Source organism: Lissotriton helveticus, chromosome 11 (assembly GCF_964261635.1).
Source record: "Lissotriton helveticus chromosome 11, aLisHel1.1, whole genome shotgun sequence".
Taxonomy (NCBI): domain Eukaryota; kingdom Metazoa; phylum Chordata; class Amphibia; order Caudata; family Salamandridae; genus Lissotriton; species Lissotriton helveticus.
Genome location: NC_136072.1, coordinates 790412831 through 790440418, shown reverse-complemented (window position 1 = coordinate 790440418; position 27588 = coordinate 790412831). Strand labels below are relative to the sequence as shown.

Genomic DNA, 27588 nt, shown 5'->3' with positions numbered 1-27588 from the left:
CTTCAGGTCACTGACAGTGCACAGGCACACTCGTCCAAATTCTAAACTTGTTACATCTAATATTCATGAATAGTGATGCGTGTTTTCAATATTGTAACACAGCAGAAGCTCACTAATATTACTGCAAATAATCTCTGTGACCCCTCCCATTTCTCACATAGGAGGTCTTACTTTGATTTTAAAAGAAACTTTATTTATGGATGTTGCATGAAACATCAATACATTTCTCAGCAAAATGCCTGTAATTGCCATTCACACACCACTCACATCATCAAAAATAAATTAAAGAGAAACAGCATTTAAAACAATCTGTTGAAGAATTATTCAGGGTCATCGGGGCAAGCCTCTGCAGAACAGAGCTGGCTTTATCGGGGGCCCCCCTGAAAAGCTGGTGCCCTGGGCCCGAGCCCACTTTGCCCATGCCTTAAAACGCCTCTGATTGGCTGAGGTAGCTACTCAGATTTTACAATTAATTAGGTCCTCTACCAAGAAACAAATACAGGTTCAGCTCCTCTGAAACACACTGCTCCGTGTAGAAGTACAACACTGAATGAACTACTGAAGGTGTGGGCTGCTCCGGAACATCTACAATAAGAGGTGCTCAGACACAATATGGCATTGGTAAAATCTTGACGGGAGCAGAAAGAAACCAACGCAGGAGTGACACCTGGTGGCCAAACACGTTATCGCATTGGTGAAGACCCAGGAAGTAGCAAAGAACCACTGGTGCAGAATTGATACTCAATGGACAGTTAAATTATGATATCCACCGAGGTCTGGAAACTGCCTTCAGTGTCTCTCTCAGCCACAGGCGTCGCTGTTGCGAATGTCTTCTTTATAACAGGGAGGAACGTAGCTGTAACACAATGGCCAGCCAGTAAACAGCACATGCTTTTCCACCCTTATAGTCACAAGGAGTTTCCATTATTCTACTATGAATATGGAACTGTTGGCCATAGAACCATGGCTGTGCAAGGAGGCTGTGTTACTGTGCAGATGAGAGCTGCAGTAGATGAACAAGACAATAGGACTGTGCCCTACAGTCCTATGGAGGACGAGGCAACAAAAATTAGCATTGCAGACACAGCATGCCCTGAGTGGAATAAGGGTCACAGGGCAGGATGTAATAGGGCCTGGGGCAGCTTAACCTAAGGTGCCAAACAAGGATGGGCGGCCTGGAGTTTGGGTCTGTAATGGTTTCCCAAGTACAGCGCCCACATGCCCTGTTAGCAAAACGAAGTACCGCAGTGTGATGATGCTTTACCACTCCAGAAACATAGTACACACTCCCCTCTGGTAAAGTCCCACTATAATGAGTGCCATATCTCCCTAATTAGGTGTTGCATTATGGGGATGTGGTCAACATCTCACATAGGGAACACGTTAAGAGTATCATCCCCACATTTCCAGCCCTTGTCATATAGGGCGCCACATACACAGTTGCTCATCTCCAGGGTATACACTACGCGAGGTATGGAACAACAGAAGCAGATGTCCGGCAAACGACTACTTAGGGTTGCACCTGGGAAATTGCCAAGACAGGGGGCAGCACTCACCCCGGGCAAATCGTAGGTAGCGGACCCAGTGCACAACCAACCAACATGGTTGGTGACCCTACTGGTGAATTACACTCTGGCCCATGGAGGTACCCATTGCAAGTGCCTAGTTGTTGGCTTCATAAGTCCATTCCACCCACCTGAAGATACTAATCAGGACCGGCACTAAGCATGGGCGGGGTGGGCAACTGCCCAGGGCCTGCACTCAGCCCACCAATATGGGTTTCCTGTGGGCCTGGGGTGGCCAACCATCCTCCATTGTGCAGGTTTGTCCTGCAATCCTTGCTTCTCTCCAGCTGCCCACAAAGAGGCAATGCAAGAAGCCCATTGTTCCAAATTTTGGTTCTATGCCACTTTTAACCTTCTAAAAGGACACGCAAATCTCACTCTTTCGACCCTACCGAGTTGTAAAAAAAAAAAGTGCCTGTCAGTGGCATAGAAGGAAGAGCTGCACCACAGGTGGGATCCAGCACCATGCTGCATCAGGACCAAGTTCAGCTTTTGAGCTGTATATACAGCCTCCTGCCTGTAAACAACCCTCTTTGTGTGAATGAAAACAGTGCTGGGGACCTGTCTTTCATAGTAATTTCTTGTTGTTTATTTCTTCAATTAAGCCTGTTTCAAAGTGCTGACATATTTTCAGATCAGTGGACAGTAGGCATGGAGAGACTATGAGATTCCCAGGATCAAACAGTTTCTTAAATTAGTAGACCAGAGAATGCAGCATACTGCTTACTTGCCGCAAAGACTCTAGAGTTACCACTGTATTGCATTTAGGTGAATATAGCACCTCCTCCCCAGGCATTACCCAGCCAATTTCTAACCACACACTTACTAGAAGCTTTTGTATTGAATCTAAATACTCCCAATGTTGCCAAAAAGGGAGCAGAGGACTATGGGCCCGATTAGGATTGCGGTGAATCCGCATCCTCCGGGCCGCGGAAGCCACCGCCGGCCCGGAGGATGCGGATTCACCGCTGAGGTGAGAGGAAAGACCCCCCGCCAGATTAGGATGGCAGGGGGGTCATCTGCGGACGGGGAGACCGTTTGCCGCTTTTCCGCCGCGAGACCACGGCGGAAAAGCTCTAATATGGTGGCGGTGTCTATCAGACACCGCCAGCCATATTAGGATTCGCATTGGGATATGCCTTTCCGCGGCGGCAATGCCCATTGCGGGCCCCCAGGCTGATGGGGGGGGGGTGCACCTGTATTTGCATGCACAAAGCGGCAGGCACCGCGCGGTGCCTGCCGCTTTGTGCATGCAAATGCACTGCATGCAGTTTTAACATTGCGGCGGGCGCTGCTTCAAGCAGCACCCACCGCAATGTTAAAAATACAGAATGTGACCACCAGGGTGGCGGTCACATCCTAATTCGCACGGAGGGACCGCCGCTGCCCCTGCGGACGGTCCCTCCACCTCTGGGGTGTCCGCCATCCTAATAGGGCCCTAAGTTAGGAAAAGTGATTGCACAAGAGCATACAATTTGACAAAATGAGAGGCGAGGATTAAAAACCATGTCTCCTGGTTCCACATACCAGCTAATCCACTAGACCACAATTGGGGTGGCAGTGGATCTAATAGCAAGGGGCTAGCCTTACCACTGAAATGTCACTGTTTTCTGGGCCCTGCAGCACTTTAGAATGCAATGTTTATTTCCACTATATTTAGACAAAGTGGTAAAGCAGAGATTAATGGATCCTAGTTCCATGGCTAAAACATACACACTGGACCAGGTTCTGTGACCGTGGGAAGGTACTGGGCAGTATGCTTGGAAGATACTGATATTTACCATTAGTGTTTCAAAGTTTAAGGCTATTTCACTTCATTTGGAAACCTGAAATGTTAATTTTATAAACGTGTCCATCAAAAAGTGCAATATTGAGCTGTCACAGCTAATTCTAGGATATGGTAAACCGATTAGAACTCAAACATGGTATGAACAGTAATCACACTTGATAAACTCTATCTGAAGTAAAATTGTCTTTTAAGATGGACTGCTTTAGGTTTAGGAGATTTAGAAAGAAACCCCAAAAATGTGCAACGCAACTCATAGCCCTCTTGCTCTCCAAAAAACACTCTGCTGATGTTGCCCTGCCAGTGTGTGTCTGCACAGGCAACGTGTTGCCACCGGTACAAAGTGTCCTGTAAAGTGATGATGGGAAGTTGGCCAGCTGCTTGGGCCTTAAAGTGTTAAACCATGGCTCACAGCCCAATTAAAGAGTACCACCTTCCCCTGCGCCTTGGGCCCTTCCCAATTCTTTGCAGCACTACACCATGACTGTGAAGACCTGGAGAGGAGGACCCTTTCCTATGCCCACTTGCAATTGCCTCACCGTGCTGTAATACCACTATGTGAACGAGTCCATGTCAGAGGCATAGCCATCCGTAGTGCAGAAGGTGCAATGGCAGAGGGCCCCAGGGGTATTAGTTGCCCAATATACCCAAATTATGCCTATATTTTATTGTGAATACTTGTAATGTGCACCAGGGTCCATGGCACTGTTGCTATGCTACTTGCTTCTCTTCCGTAGGCCTCTATGCCCTATTTCAGAACTGTCAGGTACAGGAGAGGCCATTGTTCCACTGGGTCTTGCCGCCATGGCTTGGGTTCAGAGAGATGGCGCCCACCAAGAGGTCTTGCCACATTGAATTGTGGTTCGAAGCTCATGGGATGGGGCCTCTCTCAGAGGTATAACTATTAATAGTACAGCACGTGCAGTGGCATTAGGACTCAGAGATGTTAGGGACCCAATGCACCCAAAATGGGGATGTGTTTTACTGTCCAGCGTCATTTACTTGCATCATGGCCTATGATGCCCTCGCTATGCCACTACATCAATATCCAATGCATTGTGCAGCCATTATCCAGAAGAGTGAAGCCCAGTAAAATCCCATCCTCCCCTGGTCCTTGCAGCCAATGCCCACTGCTGAGAGTCCCTGGGTATGGAGCCTCTTCCTCTGGGCCTCGCAGTTATGGACCATGGCTGCATGGCCCAGGGCAAGAGGCCCCTCTGAGAAGCATAGATATCAATAGTGTAGCAAGTGTGGTGGCCCTGTCAGGTCATGGATCCAATACACCCAAATTATGGATGTACTTTACGTCCAGTCCGTGGACGGGGGAGTGAAAGTTTCCCATTTGCCTTACTTTCAAAACAACCCATGCCACTTAAATACCACATACATACATAATAGAGAACCAATATGGGGACAATTTGTTAACATTTGATTAAAGATATAGGTTTTGGACAACTAGCTAAACCTTTCCTCCCAGCATGACTGATTGTAATGTAATAGAACTTTAAAATATATGTACTTATTTTATTAGGGTTATTATTTATGTTTTTATTGTTGTACTGATAGCCATATCAGGAAAGTTGCTTCTTGCAAAGTCACTTCAACGAAGGCCGGATAGCTCATAGTTTAATTGATGGCAATTGCTATGATGTCATGCTGTATGCAAATTAGAAATGCCTTGCATTCCCTTTCTGGCGGGGGCCCCATTAGTCTTAGAACTGTCCCTGATCCCAACCCTGTGGACCTGGGTACCCCAGAGGCAGACATAAAGGGGGCTTACAAGATGGACCTTGTGGATCCACATAAGTAATGAGGAATTACTGGAGTAACCCATAATTTTGGTTCCAATTTCCCTGGTTGTTCCTTATTATTTCATGGTATTTCAACCGGAGAGTTCAGCTGCCTTTAGTCGAAATCTCTGGGCGAAATCATAAGATTTGCAGAATTACGGCTCCTCTCATCATCCTGATCTAATCTTAGGAGGCACCACAGGTTTTGTTCTAAGTTGGAGGTGAGGTAGGTCCATCATAGAGCATTGCTGAGTGGTTCATCCTTTCAGAGTGCTAAGTACATTTCTCCTTGGAGGCCTCCACCCTTCTAAGTTTCCAATTGGTTTATTCCAACAGAATGTTGTAGCCCATCAAAGCTTTAGGCAAACCCAACTACCCTATCACACATTGGCAATTAGACCCTGCCCATGCAGACTGTAGCTCTACTTTCCCTTTGCTACGGGACACATATCAATTATCCCACCCGACAAGATGGCTATAACTACTGCTTAAACAGATCCATGGGAACATGCCCTCTACCATGTAAAAATATGACCTAGTCACCCCTAGCTCTCATTCACCTTGTAGAGAGAGACCTTTAAAGATGTTTCCCGATCTCCCCGCCCAACTAACATTTAATGCTTACTGTTACTTATCTCTACAACAGGCCAGCCGGAAAGCGGGAACGAGGAGCAAGGCAGCAGCCAAGCAGAGGGGATCTTCCAATGTCTTCTCCATGTTTGAGCAGTCACAGATCCAGGAATTCAAGGAGGTAAACTGGCCACAGAACTAAGAATCAGTTGTGAGCTTTGGGACTTAGGGAGGCATGTTAGATAACTCTCAGTCTGCACCAAAAGCGCAAGACCATGTTGCTTACAAGGCTAGTGTCCAAGAGTGCTAGCGTCCCTTCAAAATCACTACTACCACATGAAAGATATTACTCAGTGTAGAAATATGGAATAATATGGTATCCACAATGAGGTGGCTTAGTAGTCAGGCTGGCGTCTGTAGGACTAGGACAACTGTTTATTAAATAATTCCTCGGTTCCCCAATTTACTGTAAGTGTTTGATCCTGGAATAAATCTATTTTCCTCACTGTGCCTCAATTTTCTAATCTGGTAAAGTTGGGAAAACTTGCAAAAGAGATAATGTCAGCATTAAGTGACATTTACAAACAAAAATGGACTTTTAGGCCTTTTGCATTTTATAGTGGGCAAGACTTTTATAATTTCCACTGATTATCAAAGAAAAAATCCTCGTATCACTGTTCACACATGGGAAATATGTGGAATAATTTCAGACACAATTTGTTTACACAGTTTCATATTCATGAAGTGACGCAGGTTGCAAACTATTCATTTGTCTCAATTGTCCTATTTGGTTGCAGATACAATAGAAAGGTGAGCTAGACATAAAATGATGCAAATCAATCCTTAATGCCCAATGTTCAAAATTTCACATGTTCTAAACTTCTTATGTCTTCACTTGCTGTAAAATACCCCAAATCAAAATTCTCTTTCAAACTCAGGGATCAGAACAATTTATTCCCACCTTAAAAAAGCCTGAGGTTTTACAGCTCCTGGGCGAGACTTGTGTTGGCTGAAATATGCTATGAAAAGCCCTGTAACCAGAGAAGAAAAAGGAATAAAGATCCCTGTGAATGTAAAGTGAAGAACATTACAGTCAACACATTTAATATTTGTGTTATGTGTGCGAATGCATAACAGAAATAATATGTGTGATTTTCACTTTGAATCTAGGCACTCTTAATTCTCACTGTGCTTTGTTGCTATATACTTGATGGGTTAGAGTGTCCTAACTGTTTCCTCCAGAGTGTATTCAATACCAACAATAACCATTTACACCCTGAACTGGCTTTTTAGTGTTTGCGGTAATAGCTCTAGAACGGGTGTGGTATAGGTCACCACACACTGTATCGTTCCCAAAGGACATGTATTCTACTGCCAGGGCTAACCATCCCAGAAACACCCCCAAACTTCATAACATAATATAGGAGTAGCACTCAATATATGAAAGTCTAAAATAGGAACTTTTGTTTTATTGTTACTCTGAGTACTCGACAGAAAGTTCCAAATGAATCAAAGATTTTTTAGCTAACAAAATCGATGGCAATTAGATGAATCCAATTTATCTATGAAAGCCAATCAGCCGAATATATTCAAATCATCCAAAAGCTTTGTGTTTTTTACCGCACAAGAGTTCCAATTTGTTGATCAAGGTACCACAGACAAATATATAAAAAAGTTCATTGTTTATTTCCGTCCTGAAAAATGCAGAAATGGACATGGACACAGCCAGCACGTTTCATGACTTGAAAACGCACGTCAAATCAACTGTGTGCATTCCTGCGAAACAATGCTGGACTTTTGCTATTACCACATGAACGTGAAAGAAATATACGAACCATGTGCTGGAGCATTCCATAATAATTTGCCCTGAAGAAGTCCAATGTGCAAGGGATGTTCTGCGTCGGATGTGTCCATGTGTATATTGCATTTTTCAAGATAGAAATAAAGAATGAACTTTTTAATACATTTGTTCGTGGTACTTTGAACAACAAAGGCAGAATTCTTGTGCAGTAACAAAACTTTATGATTTTAATATATTCGTCTGATTGGCTTGCATAGATTTATTTATTTTAAAAGTTTTCTATAGCGCGAACATGACCACAGAGGGTATTAGAGTGCTTTACAGTATATAAATTGGATGAATCTATTTGCCATTGATTTTTTAGCTAAAACTATTTTTTCTTTGATTGGATCTTTCTAAATTGTTTACTCAATGTTACGACTATATGAATGTTCACATTTTAGACTTCCATATATTGAATGCTTCTCCTTTGTTATATTATGGCTTTTTAGTGTGCTTACAGAAGAACCAGGAGCCACATCCTTCATTTCATAAATAGTTTGAAAACTGCTCTCCCATTAAACCATTTCACCAGCTCCGGAAACTTTTTGAATATTACAGACCATATATTGCTCTTCTGACATGATCACCCTGGCCTTTGCTCTGTTTTATTGCATCTTTGTGAGTGAGAATGTGCAGAAGTACAGTGAACCACATAACAAGAACTTTAAAATATTTTCTTAGGCATTCAGTTGCATTGACCAGAACCGTGATGGCATTATCACTAAGCCAGACCTCAAAGAGACCTACATGCAGTTGGGTGAGTAAACTATTGGGCTGGGGATTAATGGGTGGGTGGTTATATATCAATATATTGCTGCTGAAATATTGACATACAAAAACATCGCCACCACTGTATCGCCTACCACAACATCAAGGTAAGTACTTCTTAACCGCACATCCGTTTATATAGACTTACTTTGCTTTGTATTGTGGAGGCAACATTTCTGCAGGTCAGTATTTCAAACATCTTATAGTGGTTAGACCAATTGCCAAGGCTGCAGGCTTGAACGTCACCATAAAACCCTGAACTTAAGGGAGTTAACCTTGACTTGTTAATTGGCTCCCTGAAGGTGATGTATCTGTAAACTCTCTAACAAATATTAGTATTTCAACAAATGTATACAAAAAGACTTCAGAAAAGGAACACAATGCCCAATAAATTGAATATTGAATCCAAGAAATGTATTCTAGGTTAAAACCCTTATCTAAATTGGGTAATATCAATTTCCTTCTGTGCTGCTCCCAAAATCAATCTCCCCACCATGGATGGCTTGTCTCAACCGTGGTCCTTTGTTTACAAGATTACTACATCAGTGACTAATCCCGGGAATAACAGTGCTTTACAAAGAGAAAATTAAAAATAGAAACAGGAATATATCGAGTAGGTGAGAAGATCAGTACAGCTATGGACAAAGGGTTAAAAAAGGCTCCTGCTCCACGCATACTGCATATGTTTTTCCAAACTCCTACAATTGTGCATTTTGCAATGAGACCGATTAGTAAAACAATCACATCACCAAATAAAGGTGGGTTTAGAAACCAGTTTGTGTACAAAAACATTGGCTGGCTTGAGACCCAACCTGTACATCGAGCCTTAATCACTTTCTCTGTGATTAATTTATTCACCTGGCTTTAATGAGGAGGGAGGAAGGTTGTTCATGAATTACATGGAGACGAGAGTATTACAAATACAAGTAAATAACATTACCTTCTCTCTTACTTAATCCTCATTAACCCTTTCCCTACAGAATGGCTATTTTTTGTATGCAATAATAAAGTGGGTTTTATCAGCAGGTGGCATGTGCACATATACATATAACAGAAGGGCTAAATTATTCATCAAAATATGTAAATATTTATGCCTGAATGACCTTGCAGACATTTTTCAAACGTAACACACCAGCAGTACAAGGGTTAACAATCAAATGCACTTCAATAGTTTACAAAGCTCATCTCTAATTACAGGGTCTTTGTAGGAACCAGGTTGACATTGGCATGGGTGTCAGTTTAAATGATTGATTTCACTCTACCTTAGGTGCTTTTTTGCAACATTGAAGATTAGTAAACAAAGCTGCCTCCCTATTGATTAGTGACAAGAAGCTCTCATTTAGAATTCACCAAACATGTTAAAGCGGCCTACCTATTGTCTATCTATTCGCAAATACAGGGAGAGCGACCGCTATGATGTAATGAAGCACTATAGGAAAAGAATGACTCACATTGAAAATAAAAATGATCAAGCAGAAAAGAATGGGGGTGTGATTTTAAGCATGTTCTTTCTTCCGATTGGTCAGTGCAGAGATGTGTACACCATGAGGTCATCAAGCATTATTGGGGCTACTTTTGTCATTCATTATCAAATGATGCAGAATGTGATGTGAACAACTTGTGTTAATGTTGCTGTTCCATTAGCCAGTGCTGAGGTGACAGCATTGTGATAGCATGAACAAGAACCTACCCACTTAGTGCATTAGTAATGTATACAACATCTGAACTGTACCAAAAAAATACTAACCAAGTACTCAAAGCACATGCTCCTACAGAAATAATTATCTGATGTTGAGCTCAAGCAACAAGTGTGCACATTGTTAATGCTCGGATGATGAGGAGAAGTGGAGAAGTGTGGCTCACTGGTTAGAAGCGGCAGACCCTGAAGCAGAGTTCGGCCCGGGACCAGGGTTCAATTCCCGACGCGGCAGGGTCTTGGGTCAATGTCCGCGGACTCGATAATTCTCGCCTAGGTGCCTACGCTAACCATGGGTCCCACTCTGCAACTCTGGGCAATAGCTTGCTTAATCTCCACAACGGCCCTAGCAGCGCCGGGGATGCCTGGTTTCACCTTGGGGGTGCCCTCTCACAGGGAAAGCCAGGACGGGTTCCCCAGCGGTATACAGCGCCAGGACGCCACGTAACGAGGTAACAGTGCGCTTTACAAGTATACATTACATTACATTACATGAACTACGGCCATTCCAAAGTTCTGTAGTTGTTCCTAGCTTTTCCTTGCTGTTCACAGGTTGGCATAACGCCAGATGTGGTGACCTGCCTTAATAACACATTAGGCAGCTTTTGCATTCTTTTAGAAACAAACTTGTAAAAAGACTGAACATACCTCAATAAAACATATAGTGATTGCTGTCTGGTTCTTTCTTGCAGGTAAAGTGAACGTGAAGGATGAGGAGCTGGATGAAATGCTGAAAGAGGGGAAAGGACCCATCAACTTCACTGTCTTCCTGACGTTATTTGGCGAGAAGCTCAATGGTAAGTCAATGACCTGTACGCGTCTCAGACAGCGGAGTGATTTTTTTTAAACATTTATATGTGTTTAGGTTCCACATAGCTCACCATTTTAAGATTAAACTGCAAAGATATCCTTGAGCAGGCAGACAATTTATAGGTTAAGATAATCATGTTAGACACCAGAGATAACTATCATATTACATTGATTTACAAGTGCATGTCTTAGACAGCAGAGCTATTCACATGGCTCCACTGATTTTAGAAACTTGGGATAATGCTGTAGAGAAAGCCCTCAGCCGACAAATATCCTGGATGTAAACACAGTGGGGCTTATGTTCTTACGTTGCCTACTTTTACTTCATATCCTTTAGTTTTTCCCCTCTTTTATTTCACCCAAGCAATGTTTTTATTTTATTAAATGTACTAGTTACTTTAGTATAACACCACCACTAACCCCAACCATCAGTTAAATGTTTTTTTAATAAATATTAGCCCTAAGTGCTATCCTTATTTTGCTAATAAATACAATATAATTAATTACTGTATTGAAACTCTAATGCTAACCCTACTGTCAAGGTACTTTTAATAATTTAATGAAAATAGCTTGACATTTTAGAAATTGTAATTCATTCTCAGCCTAACTTTAAATGAAATCACATTTATTTTAACATTATTCTAATTCCAGTACTACTCCTAGCCTTTTATATATTATTTTTCAAGTTAAATGTATCGATTTCTAATACTTTTACCACGTTTAACCATACATGTTATCAGAGTATATTCATTTAATTGTAATTCATCCACTTAATAAACCTTTTTTTAATTTAAATTAATTAATTAGATGTCTGAATGAAACAAGAACTATTATTGTAAGTTATTTAGAAATATTTTTATAAACCAAATACTGGCTTATACTTTCCTTAAAAGATACTGTGTCTGATTCTTTGGGTAAAGTGATAGTATAACACAGGAAAAGCAGTCTTAGTAAATGTCAGATGGAGGAAATGGGTGAAGTAAAGATCAGCTACCTATTAAGATTGACAGCAAATGTCGCCTATAGATGCCACAAATGTAACAACCCTCAAGAAATAGAAACCAAACCATCTTCCTGGATTAGTAATGGCTGGTGGGGGGCTGTTAAAGATGAGGCAGTTTGCAAACAAGGCACTGCTTTGGATGGGTTAGGTGGGTGTGTATCAATGAAGCTCTGGATACCATATTTTCGTTTTTGTTTTTTATACCACAGGCTCAGACCCTGAAGACTCCATTGTCAATGCATTTAAATTGTTGGACCCCAATGGTACCGGTCACGTACACAAAGATGAGTGAGTAACATGAGCACATCACATGTAATGAGGAACATTATAGATGGCACAGTCTGTGCTTATCGCAACCTATACCTACAAAGTAGTGGATGCGAACTATGACCTACCTTTCATGACTCCATCGCCTATCAAAGGTCTGTCATACTCTAGATGAACAACCTTGTCCTCTAAGCAGATTCAGAATAGGTCAGTTTTAGAGTCCTTCAGGAAGGAGAACAGACTCCGGTCGCATCTTGGTCCTTCAAGGAGACAGTACCAGTTTTTTGTGCTTTCCTTAAGACGACCTAGTTCGCAGTCTTTTTTGCTTTCTGGATTTTGAGTTGGAGGCTATTTTCTGAATCATTACCTATCCAAGTGCATTTATTAGACAATGTGTAACAGTGGGGGTATGCGTATGATGGACAACCTGGTTGTGGGGTTTTTAGCTCATAATTGCACTGGATTAGGAATTGTTCCTGAATGACCAGTAGCTCTTTCAGATGAACTTGGCAAGGAGTCCAAATCTGTAATCTTCTCTTACTGGGTTTTACATGGTGTTAGTGCAGTTGTCTTTAGCTGTAAAACGCTTCCAGGGATTCTTGGAAGTCTATTCTCTGCCATCTGGAATTGGCCATTCGTTCATTTATTTATTTTTTTAAGTTTGTTTTTCTTTTTTCGTAACCAATACAATATATATTGCAGCAGCCCATTATACATCATTATTTCATACTATCATACATCTTAAGGACGACTAGAGCGTGTTTTGATGCACACACATTTACTCCATCTAATATATATAGCTTCATTTCCCTTTTTACCCTCTAGCAGATACATTATCGCAAACGTCTAATATTACAGAGTATGTTTTAATTCCATTTTCTCTTTAGTGTTATCCTCTTTGCTCTGCGAGGAGGGTCTTTCTATCTTTGGGCTTACATTGTCTACCTTCTCCCCAACTATCAGTGACATTATATATGCACAAAAGAGTGACCAGGAATCTCGGGGCCGTGCTCTGGGATGCTGCTCCTAACTTGATAATCATACCTGTTCACAACAATGCATAGCCGCGTTCCATTGATCTACGGTAGATGGTTTTTAGGTCTCGGCTAGCGTTGCTGCACACATGCGCAGCGCGCTCGGCGAGATTTAATGATTTTGAGGAGTTTTGGTAAAGGGCTTTAAGCCCCACCCCTCTTTTCCATTGGTCGCTCGGTGAGATTTAATGATTTTGAGGAGTTTTGGTAAAGGGCTTTAAGCCCCACCCCTGTTTTCCATTGGCTGGTGTCACCGTTTATGTTAAACGGTGGCCAGCCATTGGAAAAGAGCTTTCCATGACGTGTACTTTTGGCTTTTGCAGATGGCCCACTTGGACAGGCTCGCCTGCTTTCCTCCTGTCGCAAACGTTTTCATATCTTTATGGGGTCATGTGTTTCAAACATACAGCCCCATAAAGACAAGAGATCACCGCCGGGAGCTTCATCTGCTGTGGGCTCCTACATCACCGCGAGCCGCGCTGGGATTGGCCCAACGTCGCAGGTTGCCTAGCAACGGTGGGGGGCTCTTAAGTTATTCCAGCGCAAGCACTCTGAAAGACTATTACAGAACAGTTTGTACTCCAGCTTCCAAGAAGGATACCCATCCGAAATCCAGTGCGGCCTATTACCTGGATAATCTCCTGCTGCTGAACATTGATGTAGAGAGGCTTTTTGTGCACATGAGGGGCCATTTCCATGTGCGCGCAAAAATGTGAGCGTTTTAAAGCGGATCCGTGTCATGCATTTTAGGGTTGATTGAAGGTTTCACTGAACAAGCGGAATCTTGCTTAATGACTTTTTTCACTGTTATCCTGTAACAGGTAATTTTCGCCCCGGCAGATGGATGTTTAAAAGCGGGAAATGCTTGCCTCTAGAATGCTTTTTTTATTTATTTATTTTATTTATTTAGTTTGTATAGCGCAAACAGCTACCCAACAAAGGGTTTCCCGGCGCTTGTGATTCAGTAAAGTGAGTTTGGACAGCTGACTTAGATGTTAAACAGCCAGGTTTTTATGGCTTTCCTAAAACTGGTGTAGTTAGCCTCTGAACGCAGAACTTGTGGCATGGAGTTCCACAGGGAGGGGCCAAGATAGGCGAAGGATCTGCCTCCCATGCGTGACAATCTTATTTTAGGCACAGCAAATTTATTCGCTGTTGCAGATCTCAGCGTTCTGGGTGGATGGTAACGTTGCACCAGATTTAGGAGATATTTAGGAGCTTTGTTTGCTGAGATTTTATGCATGAAGCATAATGATTTGAACTTAATTCTGCTCTCAATTTTTAACCAGTGTAATTCTCGTATGAGTTTGGTGGTGGGTGCATGAATAGGGATTTTACCTAGCAGTCTTGCAGCAGCATTCTGCACAGTCTGTAGTTTACGGACTGTGGCTTTGTTGGCCCCTAAATATAATACATTGGCATAATCCAATCGAGATGTTATAAGGGCGTTGATGACAGTTCTTTTAGTGTGAGCTGGTGGCATCCAGCATATTTTCTTTAGCCACTTCAAGACGACAAAACAGGTGGCTGATGTTTTTATGGCCTGCTGGTGCATACTAAGAGTGTCATCAACCACAAAGCCAAGGTTACGAGCCTGGTTAGTTGGAATAGGAGGAGAGCCCATTTCTGGGGGCCAATGTTGGGGTCCCCATAGTTCTTTATTTTTTCCTAGGATTATGAGTTCAGTTTTTTCACTGTTTAATTTTAAGAGGTTATTTTTCATCCATCCAGCAATTTTTGTAAGCCCTGTTCTCAAAATAGAATGATCTTTATTGTCTGTTGGTGGAAGCGAAAAGAGAAGCTGAGAATCATCAGCATATGAAAACATTATCAATCCAGAGTCTTTAGCAATTTGTGCAAGAGGGCTGATGTATAAATTAAAAAGTAATGGGCTTAAAATTGAGCCCTGAGGGACGCCATGTTTAAAAGTATAGGTATCAGAGTACGAAGAGTTTGAAAAAATTTGAAAAGTTCTATTTTCAAGTAGGGGTGTGATCCAATTTAAAGCAGGGCCACAGATACCCATTAGACGAAGGGTTTTTATTAGTACCGCATGTGATACAGTGTCAAATGCGGCACTAAGGTCTAAAAGCACCATAATGCTAATATAGAAGATGTACAAACAAGATTAACTATTGAACGGTCAGGCCTCCGTATACACATCGCTGAGGAAGTAGCTGCAAAATTCAAACAACACAAAACGGAACGGTACGAATTTAGCGAACGTACAGGAAAAATTTTAGCACAGCGTCTACGACAAAAATCGTCTTACAACGAAATACAGTGTGTTAAGGATCTAAATGGAGTCCTTCACGAAAGTAGGGAAGGCATATTAGAGGCATTTCATGGTTTCTATAAAATGCTCTATAACGATATCAATAATGAAGTTGACAAGACTCTTAATCCCTTAGATTACTTTAAGTCTACTAATCAACTTTCTCTGAGTACGGAGGATATAGACTCGTTTGCCAGGTCAATAAGCTGGGAAGAGATTGAAGGGGCTATTATAAGTTTAGCAGCTGGCAAAGCTATGGGGCCTGACCAGATCCCTCTTGAATTTTATCGGACATTTAGATTTTTGTTGAAACCAGAGCTGCTTAAAATCTTTAATTTAGCATTCCAAGACAAAGCTCCCGACTCCTGGTCTATGGCCACTATAGTCGTCTTTGTTAAAAAGAATAAGGATCCAAAAGAATTAGGCTCGTATCGGCCCATCTCCCTGATCACAGCTGACAGCAAAATTTATTCAAAAATTCTCGCAAATAGACTAAACGATGTGATGCCGGGCTTGGTCTCCAATACCCAACATGGGTTTATTAAACACAGGGACACCACAGATCATGTCAAACGCGTCATTGCACTATTGGACTGGGCTCAGGCAAAGGAATCCCCAATCGGAGTTATACTACTTGATGCTGAAAAAGCGTTTGACAGAGTCGATTGGGGGTTCCTCTGGTCTGTGCTAAAATGGAAGGGCTTTCCACTACAATTTATTCAAGCTGTACAGTCACTCTACTTAAATGCAAAGGGCGTAATAAGAGTTGGCACGGATATCTCTAGCCCATTTTCAATCACTAGGGGGACTAGGCAAGGGTGCCCCTGCTCTCCACTTTTATTTGCACTTTACCTAGAACCTTATTTGAACAGATTAACTACAGAACCTGGTATTTTACCTGTCCGACTCCATGAGATTGACCACAAAGTTCTAGCCTACGCAGACGATGTGGCTATTGTAACCCCTGATTCTTCTTCTGCCCTACCTAAAATAATAGAAACTGCCAGTGAATTTGGAAAATTTTCTGGATATAAATTAAACATTTCAAAAACCCAAATTGTGCATTCTAAAACTGGGACTCCGATTGATATTCCGATAAATGAGACCGCTACATACCTTGGTGTAACTATATCATCCAAAGTCGATGACATTGTCGGATTAAATTTGGATCCATTACTTATATCTTCTAATAGAACCCTGGAAAGGATAAATAATTTACATCTATCCTTATTTGGACGGGCTAATGTTATCAAGATGTTGATTTTTCCAAAATTCCTTTATTTTTTTCGAACCATACCGCTCTTTTTTTCTATGTTTCTCTTTAATAAAATAGACAGGATGTTGTCCAGATTCCTTTGGGGGTACCGTCGCTCAAGAAGATCTTTAAAATGGTGTATTTTACCGCAAGGTCGTGGTGGGCTGGGAGTCCCGAATTTTAGAATGTACTACTGGGCCATAACTCTTAAATCAATTAAGGTTCTATTATTTCATGATCATGTCAGTGAGATTTTTTTGTCACCATCCATTTTCGAAATGCTTATGGGAGCTCATGTGCGCCAATGTCTATTAATATTTATGGAGCCCAGCTACTATAAGAAAACGAAATTTAAGGTTTTACTTTCTGCTTTTTTGGTATGGAGACAAATTAATAAAGCTTTACGGATAATTCCAAAATATAATTTTTATACACCCATCTGTTGTCATATCTCGGCATCTGGCACCCTGCAAGATATCTCTACGATTCGATTTTGTTTAGGACAGATCCATTCAATTGGACAATTGTACCAAAATGGGGCTTTAATGTCTTTCACTGAACTTCAAGATATATTTGGTCTCTCGAGAAACGAATTTTTTAAATATCTACAAATTCGTAGTTTTCTGGAAAAAAAAAATCTCTTACATAGTGACGAAATGGAGACCAATATTGTTATGCAGAGCGGTAGGAGGAATAGCCGTATTGGTACAATCTATCAGTCAATGGCTGACAGGCTACATGATGATCTTGACCAACAAGCCCAGAAATGGGAAAGGAAATTGGGCATAGAGGGGATAGATCTGGCAAGGGCGTTCGATATCAGTAATAAAACATTAGTCAACAGTTCCCTTAAAAGCCAACATTATATGGCATCTTTAGATCTCTATTATACGCCTGCAAAACTGGCCAAATGGAAAGCCATGAAAGGTTCTAACTGTAGTCGATGTGGTATTTTAGCAGCAGACTCGTGTCATATGTTTTTTGGTTGTCTTAAATTATTTGTATATATAGATAGGATAGAAAAGTTTTTGACTAATTTGCTTAATGCTAATATCAAGCTATGTCCATCTCTGATTATTTTTGGTTTATATGTTCCTCCCGAGAGTCTATCTGTTGATCAAGAACATTTTCTGTTTATTGCAATGTCTATCTACCGTTTCTGTATTACCTCAAGATGGCTCGATGCTGACCCACCATCATTTGAGCAATGGTTGGGAAAGCTACTAAATGTATATAGAATGGACAAAGCAGTGTATAAATTGAAAGGCCACAGAAAGAAGATATTTGCCAGGAAATTATGGTCACCTATTGATAACTGGATCTAATTTATTTTCTTTTTTTTTTCTTTTTGATGGTCACATCTGTAAAAAAAAGGGATATTTTCTATCTGTATCTCATATATTCTATTGGCTTATTTTTTTTTCTTTTTTCTTTTAATTCTTTATCAGGCTCTGTCAACGATGTATTTGCAACTATTAGCAATTATGTGAACGACTGTTACAGGTTTTTTTTATGTTTTTATGCGGTTCTTCTTTTCTCATCCCTGTGTTATGTATGCCTCTGCCACTGAAAATAATAAAAAAATATAAAAAAAAAAAAAAAAGGTCTAAAAGCACCAGTGCCACTGTTTCACCCTTGTCTATCATTTGACAATAATAATTTTTCCCCTTGAAGCAGTTGCTTGTTGGTATCTGGGATTTATTTTGAATTCAATGTCTATCCTAGAAGACCAGTGAAATAGTGGCGATTTCGGACAGTCCTAATAAATATTCTAACCATTGCAGTTCAGCAGACCTGTCGATCACGGGAAACCATTGGTGCATTGGGCATGCACGCCTTTCCGTGCTCCGGAGCAGCAGGACAGGCTGGGAATACTGTAGCAATGGAAACCAGGTGCGGAGAGCAACAAGGCAGTTGCTTTCTGCCAAGCAGCACTACTCGTTTCCGGAAGTGAGTTGTGAGGTGCAGTGTGATGTCCCCAGACATATTACCTTCTATGTTGGTCAGACAGGTGGCGCACAATCTGGAAGCACGCGCACCTGTACCCCCATATTCTTAAGTTCAGCCTCCAACCTGGAAAGCTCTAAGGAAGCAGAACAAGCAGTGACAAAGTCAAATGATCTGACATGTAGGTTGCTTCAACAGTGTTTGAGCACTGACAAGTCCAAACACAGATCGCCTGTGGTGTGTACCAGGGGAAAAGTGTGAAAAGGTGACAGGCTAAAGACATTTATTACTAAGTGAGTACTAATAAGCATCATTTCCTGTAAACGTACACTAGTACAAAGTCTAACAAGCATTTTCAATGCAATAGGTCTCGCTTTTGCGAGAGTTTAAGCCATTGACATTGCAAATGACAATGCCTTTTATTAGGTCAAACTCTTGTAATTGCGAGACCTATTGCATTACAAATGCTTGTTTTTTTTTACATCCATACCAGTGCCACCCTACATTTGGCCAATAAGAGAATTAAACACACAAGTTTACATCTGGTATCTGGGATGCATCTCCCAACAATGCTGTCTGAGGCTCAGGGTTCAGTTGCAACTCTGTCATTTCAGTCTTTTTTTTGAAAATGCGTTCATGATAGCTCTGCAGTCTGAGGCATTACCACAACATATGTATGAACGAAGCAGATTCAAGCCCACATCATTTACATTCCGCTCCACCCATTGAACAAAACCAGGACATACGTTCCAGAGTATAGTAAGTTTGATGTGAGTATTCAAAATGTGTACATTTGTGCTTATATGTGAATGGGACGCCTTTGACCTGTGCACAACAGTACGTTCAGATCAGCCCTCCCCGAGACATTTTCCACTGACGTCGAGTTTTGTCTAATGTACTTGGCAGGGACGACAACATGCCAGCATAGAAAAACGATACCAAGCCCCTAAACTCGTCCCTTCCACCAACCTTCGTCAACATTTCAAACTCAACTGGAGGGTTGGGAAAATCATCCCACAAAGCCTGGATTTCGGCATAAAGTCTGGTTTATGTAATTATTTCCAGTGCTGAGCGGCCCACCTTTTCCTGGTAATCCTCTAGTGTTAAGAACTAACCACTAACAAACAGGTCAGCCACCTTCTGCAATCCTACACTCTATAATATTTTTGTGTACGGTTTGACCTTAGTGGCAGAAGCTCAGTATCCACAAGAGTTAAAAAGGGGTAGTAAGGAATAGCGTGCCTCATTAGGGTGGATAGCCATCGCCAGGCGTAACCAGTAGTTCCTACAGTATTTACGTCGTCTGTTCTAGGTCGTGAGGGATCCCCAACTGTACCAAGTAGGTGTTTTGGACAACAGAAAGCATGCTTGACTTTAACATGTTCTAGTGTGGAAGCATGATCGACCCAGTATTTAATATAGTGTATCTGTGCAACAAGGTAGTACAGTGTAAAGTCAGAACCCGCCAGTCCCCCCCAATCCCCACCAATCCCCGTGGTCTCATCGGGATCTCTCAGGGTAATCGAGGCTGTCCTTCAGACCATATTAATTCAAGCAAGAACTGCCTCAGTTGTTTAGAGAGGTGTGGCGTCAGACTGACTGGAACATTTAACAAGCATTGGAAATGCCATAGGCCTTGCATTTGTTGGAGTTGGGGCTATTGGCATTATGAATGCCAATGTTTTTGACCTATGCAATAGATATGCATTCCCCACCTTAAAAAAAAAAGAACTCCGATGTGTGTATTTTTCTGTAGTACACCTGCAGTGGTGTCATAGCACTGGGAGTGAAAATGGCGGGTCTGAATCCATGTTAAATCAAGCAGTGCTGAGGGTGCAGTACTAATTGTCACTAGGTGTCCCTTGGGACCTCTTTTGGCCACTTACGGTACTGCACCCTGAAACATGGCTAGACAAAGGTTGTGGCACGGCGGTGAGAGCTGCCGACTGGTGAGCTGGGGATCAGTGTTAGAGTTTGGTGTAGGCTCAAAACCATGTGATAATGTGCTGATTGTTTGATTTCCCCTGTACCCATGCCGGGGGTAGACAAGAAAGGTATATTAAATGAGGGCACTGCACTCTACATTATGCATAAAGTAACTTAAAAACTAGCAAAACAGGAGTGACCTCAGAGGGGTAGTGGGGGCCTGCGAGCTGTGCTGTCGAAGCGATGAGGGAGAGGCACAGGGAGATTAAGGGATATGGAGCAACCAAAGTAGTGTTGTGGAAGGGGTGAGGGGGAGGCACAGGGAGATAAAGAGACTGCAAGCAAATGAAGCAACCAAAGTTTTATTACACAAGTAAACAGAACAGTTAACAAGCAAAGAGGCAGGCCAACTAAAAAAAGAGTTCTGTCTAAGTATAAATAACCTGAACAGTAAGGACACATGTAAGATGGGAAGTCCTCATGGGAGGATACAAAATTCCGAAAGAAGGGACTACTAAGTGTATTCACCAATGAAAATTCAGCACTTCTAAAGGACAGCAACAGGAACCAATGAAAAAGATGGGTGGTTTTTCAAGCTTATATCCTAGATACAGCGTGTGTCGAAGAGACAGCGCAAGCGCTGCCTAGGCAAGACCTAAAAACATATATAAAAACTGTGGCATAACAATAATTTTAATGATAAAGACCCCTCCCCTCATTATTGACAGAGGCAATTTCACCTACCTCTCCACCCTGGTTTTAAGGGATTCTAAAACAACCCCAAAGCGGCTGCGGACTAATTCTGTTATGTCTCGCATTATATGTATCCCTAAGTATTTCAGCCCATCTTTGCACTGCAAAAAGGGAAATCCATAGTCGAAGTAACTGTGTTGTCTACCAGTGGAAACATCATTGATTTAGGACGGTTTATTCTGAGTCTAGAGAAATAACACCACCTCCCTAAGCATAGGGTTCAGATTAACGGCTGGGTCCTTCACATATAGCACAACGTCAACTGCATAAAGGGAGATTATAAGGGATCCATTGCAGGGTGTGAGCCCATGCTGCCCTTGACACTCTCACATATAGCAAGTCAGTGGTCTGGTTCCACTATTTACCTGGAATGTTGTAATCATTGTCAATTCTAACTCTAGCTGTTCGGGCAGTATATAACAGATTTAACGTTTTCATGAAGTGCTTTCTGAGTCCAATTGGCGAGAACACTCTACCCACATATTGACACACTATGGTGTCGAATGCCGTTTTGGCATCTAGGCATTCCGCCAATCGCGACAAATAGGGTTCGATCCTTAGTATTTCTGACATGCGGGTGCGGAGGTTTAAAGCTGTTGGCATCTGTGCAATAAACCTGGTCTGCTCTAGTAATACCAGCAATTGCGTCAAAGGCTGCTATTTCTACACTAGTATCTTGACAAAAAGTTTGTAATCTGTCATCAGTAAGGACAGCGGTTTATAGGAAGAGCATTCCTGGGGATCCCTCCACTGCTTCAGTAATACCACCACTACTGCCTCCCTCATAGATGGTGAGGTAGGGTTCCCCTTTCCAGTGCCTCGCTTTATACATCCTGCAGTATGGGGGCTAGCAAGTCCATATATTGTGTATAAAAATCTATTGTCCTCCGGGAGACTTACCACTGAACAGCACCATGATAGCTAGCTTGATATCCTCCAGTATGAGGGGAGAGTGAAATATCTCCCTCAACGCACCATCCACCCAGCCCAAGGTGATTATCCAAGATATGCATCTATTTCCACATCACTTTTATACAAAGACCAGTTATATAGCTTCTCATATGACTTTGTCATTTGGTTCAGTTGTTAGTTCACTGTCACTGTTTTTAGTACAGAGAATCGTGCCCACTTCATTTTGCAGTCTGGTTAGACATGCCAACGTGCTACCTGGCCTTTCTTCTTCACTAAACACTCAAGCTCTTGCCTGTTTATTCAGATATAGTATTTCTTTGTAAGTAGCCACCTAAAATTCCATCATTTTGTCATTCAGTCTCAATATAACAGCCTTATCTTTGGTGTTGCAGTATTCTGAATTAAGAAGTTGAAGTCCTACCTCTAATTTACCTAGGTGTCGCGAAAGTGATTTCATAATACCCGAGTGTTTCGAAATACAGACTACTTTTTTGCAGGCCTTACACACTTCCCACAGGATGCTCACCTCTGTAACTACATTTTCGTATATCGTAAAAAAATTAGTAATGTTTCCCGTACCTCAACCCTGAACACCTGATCTCTTAGTTCTGTACCTCTAAGTCTCCATGTAAGGAGTTGTCTAGGATACAGAAGACTGATGAAGCATCATTCAGACTGTAGCATGGTCAGATAGTGTCTGGGGCTGTATTTCTACAGCATGCTCTAAGGCCACCAGGCTACCGGACAGTAACCACATGTCTATATGTGAGTGTGTGAAATGCATGGGCGAGTAAAAGGTGTATTCGGCGTCAGCCAGGTGAAGTAGCCACCAAGCATCCACCCCTGGCTATCATTTCCATAATATGGTGCAATGACAAGCTAGCCCTCTGAGCAGTGCTTTAAATGGGGAAAAATAAGTGCAGGTACTCATTAAAATAGAGGTGTGGCAAGTGGGCGGGGCTAAGGCCTAAATATAATCATACATGATGACTTCTGTACCAGTTGCAGCACATATTAAAACACATGAGAATGCTTTTATGTAAAAAAAAAACAGATTTACTAATAACACAAAATGAAAGTCATGATGATGACATTTGCACCTGAATGGTCGCTGCGTACTTGATTGACAGTGCAGGGTCTGTCTAGAGACCCTGTCCTGTTAATCACAACGTGACATATACCCTGTCAACCCCCTGCAGTTTGGGGCCTTTCAAATGGGCGCAGCGGGAATCTTAACCAGCAACTCTACAAATGGCTGCTTCAGCCGAATTAATTACAAGCTCCTCGGAAGCAGAGCGGTCTCTGCCCTTGACTGGAGGAGAAAAGTAACCTGCGTCTGCCGTTAATAAGGGTACCTGTACTCTCCCTGGCTACAGAGAAGTGCCGGTTATGACCGCAAAAAAAATCGGAAGTGTTGGTACTCAGCACCGGTGAGTACCGGCCCATTTAAAGCACTGCCTCTGAGGGGCACGGGTGGCCTAATATTTCCAATCTACTGTGTCAGAAAGTGCAATGTTGTAATCAGCCATTCATTTATTTTCCCAATCTTCTGTACCTGTACCTGTACCCTGTGAAAGAGGAAGGGGCGCACAAAATCTAGCAAAGGAAGTCTATATTCTCACAATGTTAGCTAATGTAGCATGTACGATGTATGCCTCAACTTCACATCTGTGATACGAGCTCATCACATAGCAACAAAGTCCAAGATCACTGAGAAACTATAATCCAGAGGACAGAAGGAGGCGGATGACAGGGAGGCCAAGTGAGAACCATGAGTGCTGGTCCACAAGGGCTGGATCCTTATAAAATTAGCTATACATTCGCATGAGAATGATATACAAACAAGTTAAATTGGACTATTTTGCAGGGTTAGAGCCTTTCTAAAAAAATGGTATTACTCCAATCCTCATCCCTGGACATTTCTGGTCATGCTCTCCCCATTCAGGTTAACTTTTGTGGCCCTTACTGACTTTACAGTTGCCCCAATTTCAGTAAATTTTCATGGATATCACAATCCGGTTACAACTCCCATTCAGGCTGGCACATACACGAGCAACCCACTCCCTCCCAAGGTAGCAAACTTAAGTCACAAGTATTTGTAAGCACTTTTTGCTATCAATATATTAGTATATTTGGCACTTAGTGACTAATAATGCACACTTGACAGAAGCCTCCATAAATCACTGGATGATTCCCAACAACTTTAACTCAATACAAAAAAGACCAAAATCATTATCTGCGGCTACCTCTATGGTGCTACCTTCATGGTGCTATCTTCATCCTTACTTCAATCAATCAATTAATCAGAGGGTTTACAATGCGTTACTCACCCGTGAGGGTCTCAAGGCGCTGGGGGCAGGGGGAGCAGCTCCGATCAGTTGCAGAGCCAGGCCTTGAGGCTCTTCCTGAAGGTGTGCAGAGTAGGGGAGCGGCTGATCTTGACTGGGAGCTCGTTCCAGGCTTGGGCTGCAATGTAGGAGAAGGCCCTTCCACCCGTTCTGGTTCTGCAGATGCGCGGGGGGTTCTGCCAGAGCGAGGTCAGCGGAGCTTCGTTTTGGGTACGTGGAAAGAGACTTATTTATTGAGGTATTTTGGTCCGGTGTTGTGGAGGGATTTGGAGGCGTGGGTGAGTAGCTTGAAGGTAACTCTCTTCTGGACGGGGAGCCAGTGGAGGTCTCGCAATTATTGGGTGATGTGCTCATGTCGTGGGATGCCGAGGACGAGTCTGGCCATGGTGTTGTGGATGGTATGGAGTTTGTGTAGCAAGGATTTGTTGATTCCAGCGCAGAGGGCATTTCCATAGTCCAGTCTGCCTGTTATGAATGCGAGGGTGACAGTCTTTCTGGCTTCAGGGAAATCCACCTGAAGGTCTTGCGGAGGATGTGGAGGGTGTTGAAGCAGGTGGAGGTGATGGCGTTGATCTGTCGGGTCATGGTGAGTGAGGAGTCGAGTATGATGCCGAGGTTCCGTCCATGGTCCGTGGTGGTGGGGGGGTGCTGAGGGGGGCACCAGGAGTTGTCCCACGCCGAGGGGTAGGATCCGAGGACTAGGACTTCTGTCTTCTCTGAGTTGAGCTTCAGACAGCTGCTGCTCATCCACTCTGCGATGGCTTTCATTCCTTCCTCGAAGCTGAGTCTGGGGGCTTCAAGGTCCTTTGCAAAGGAAAGGATGAGCTGGGTGTCGTCGGCATAGGATACTATGCGGAGTCCATGCTGTCTGACGATGGCGGCGAGTGGGGCCATGTAGATGTTGAAGAGCATGGGACTGAGCGATGATCCTTGTGGTACTCTGTAGTTGATCTCTGTGGGTTTGGAGAGGAAAGGCGGGAGTCTAGAATTACATTGGCTCCCCTTGCCAGCCCTCACCATCTTCAAAACCAGCTGCATCATTACAAAGCCATTAAGGCCAACAACTTCTCCCTCCCCAGCAGACCTACAGGCAAGTCACCATCAGACTACAGATTAAGAAGTGTGAAAAAGAAAAACGAAAACAGCAGATCCATCCATCCAATCAGAATCTGAAACACATCTCCATCAGGACCACCCCAAAACTGATCCAATTTAGAAAAGAGTAGAAAAAGCACCTCTTTAAAGAACATTACAATGCATTGACAGTCCACAAACCAGCTCCCACTCCAATCACACGTTGAATTCATGCTTGTCTTTGAGCCTGTACTGTGCTCTGATGCCTTTTAGCTTTGTCTGTGCTTTAAAATACCACAAATATACATACCTAAATAGATATTTCTTCCATCCGTGAATCCTAAGACACATCTTCACATGTATGTTCTGCCCCCATAAGTGCAAGCACTAATTGGACTGGTTATGTCAAATCATGATTATGTCACAAGGCCATGTACAGGCCTCCACAGCCACCTACTACGGTGCTGCCATACCTCCCATAGGATACCATTATCACCGGGCACCCCCAGACCAAGAGGCCAAAAGAACGTACAGCGTTCAGCTACAAAACAAATGACTAGCATGTTGGTATATAAGTAGTGTGAACTTGTTTATAATTGCTGTCAGTGAGTTTATGAGTATTAGACATTATGGTTCAGATGTACTAATCCTCCTACAACTTAATGCTACTTGAAAAATCGCCATGCTCCTTGTTACCCATAATATACAGCTTCAAATTTAAAACACTAAACATAGAGTAGTGTTTCAGTACCTTTTATGGATAGCAATATTGAGCATTATTATTGGGTCATGTTTTTACTCTAGGCTTACGTCACAGTACACAGTGCTTAATTAGAGACTGTGGTTGCAGGCTGGGCCCACTAGCACTCATTTTTGAGACCCGGGACTTACTTTTTATTGTTAGACTTGCTAGACAATGGCAAAGGGAGAAATCAGGGATGGAAAAAGAACCTCCAAGTGTGATATAAAGGCTCAGGGAGTTTAGAGCTGTGCTTTAAAGAGGCATTAGGTGAAATTAAGGCTTGGCAGCCTTTGTATTTGGAAATCCTGGCATTCAGCAGAACCAGAGGTTGGCTTCTGAGGAATAACTCTGGCCCCAGCACTTATTCCTTTCCAGATTAAACACCGAGGGACTGAATTACAAACTGCACTGTGTAGCACTTTTTGCAGTGATTCAAAAGGTATTACAAATTCCAATTCACAAACTACGTGTGGAATTTTACAACTCCGCACTCCCCATAACTATGTGTGTAGCTGGGTCTGGTGGCTCACTGGACTAATACGTCTACTACAGGGGCTTGTGTTCGACCTCATGGTCACAGGTTCAAATCCTGGCGGGTCCACTCAGCCTTTCATCCAACTGAGGTCGATAAAATGAGTACCGTTGGGAAACAACAAACATATGTTATTCAGCGCCAAGTTACCCGTAGTGGTGTACGTGCGCTTTACAAATACAGATGTTATGTTAGAGTTCTCAACCTATCTGTGGAGTCTCCGTGTATGGAGAACTCCGCACAAATAAGTTTAGGGCGATAGGAGTATTAAAACTTCGTACATAGTTTGTGAATTGAGTAAGTAGTAAACTTACTACCAACTGTAAGCTCACCTTTGTTTATCAGGAGTACAAATTATGAGCATTCGACCTGCCAAAGGTATACTGCGTGAAATTATGTAATATCACATGCATTAACAGTTTAAGAATAACACAATTTCATTTATCACCGCTTTTGTTTGGTCCTGGTTTTATTTGGCACTAATTTTCTACCAAGCGCCATGTGCGCAGATGCTACTTTGGGTGTCTTATGTAAATATGGGGTTGGCCTTTAGTTTGCACCCACTCAATCACACCCGCTTTCCATGAATTAGTATGTATTTCACACTAAGTATGTAATACATCACGTGCTGTGTCTGCATCAATAGTCAGCAAAAAATCCTTTTATGCCTGAAAGTTGACTGGCGCTAACAT

At 42.4% G+C, this 27588-nt stretch overlaps 1 protein-coding gene across 1 annotated transcript in view; it reads left to right on the top strand.

Moving 5' to 3' along the window:
• The window catches only part of MYL7 (myosin light chain 7), a 43876-nt gene that overhangs the window by 7085 nt on the left and 9203 nt on the right, over positions 1-27588 (top strand). The window contains exons 2-5 of the mRNA XM_078665825.1: positions 5788-5892; positions 8236-8311; positions 10711-10815; positions 12041-12119. Of these exons, the coding sequence (XP_078521951.1) occupies positions 5788-5892; positions 8236-8311; positions 10711-10815; positions 12041-12119 (365 nt within the window). The remainder of the gene's footprint in view (positions 1-5787; positions 5893-8235; positions 8312-10710; positions 10816-12040; positions 12120-27588) is intronic.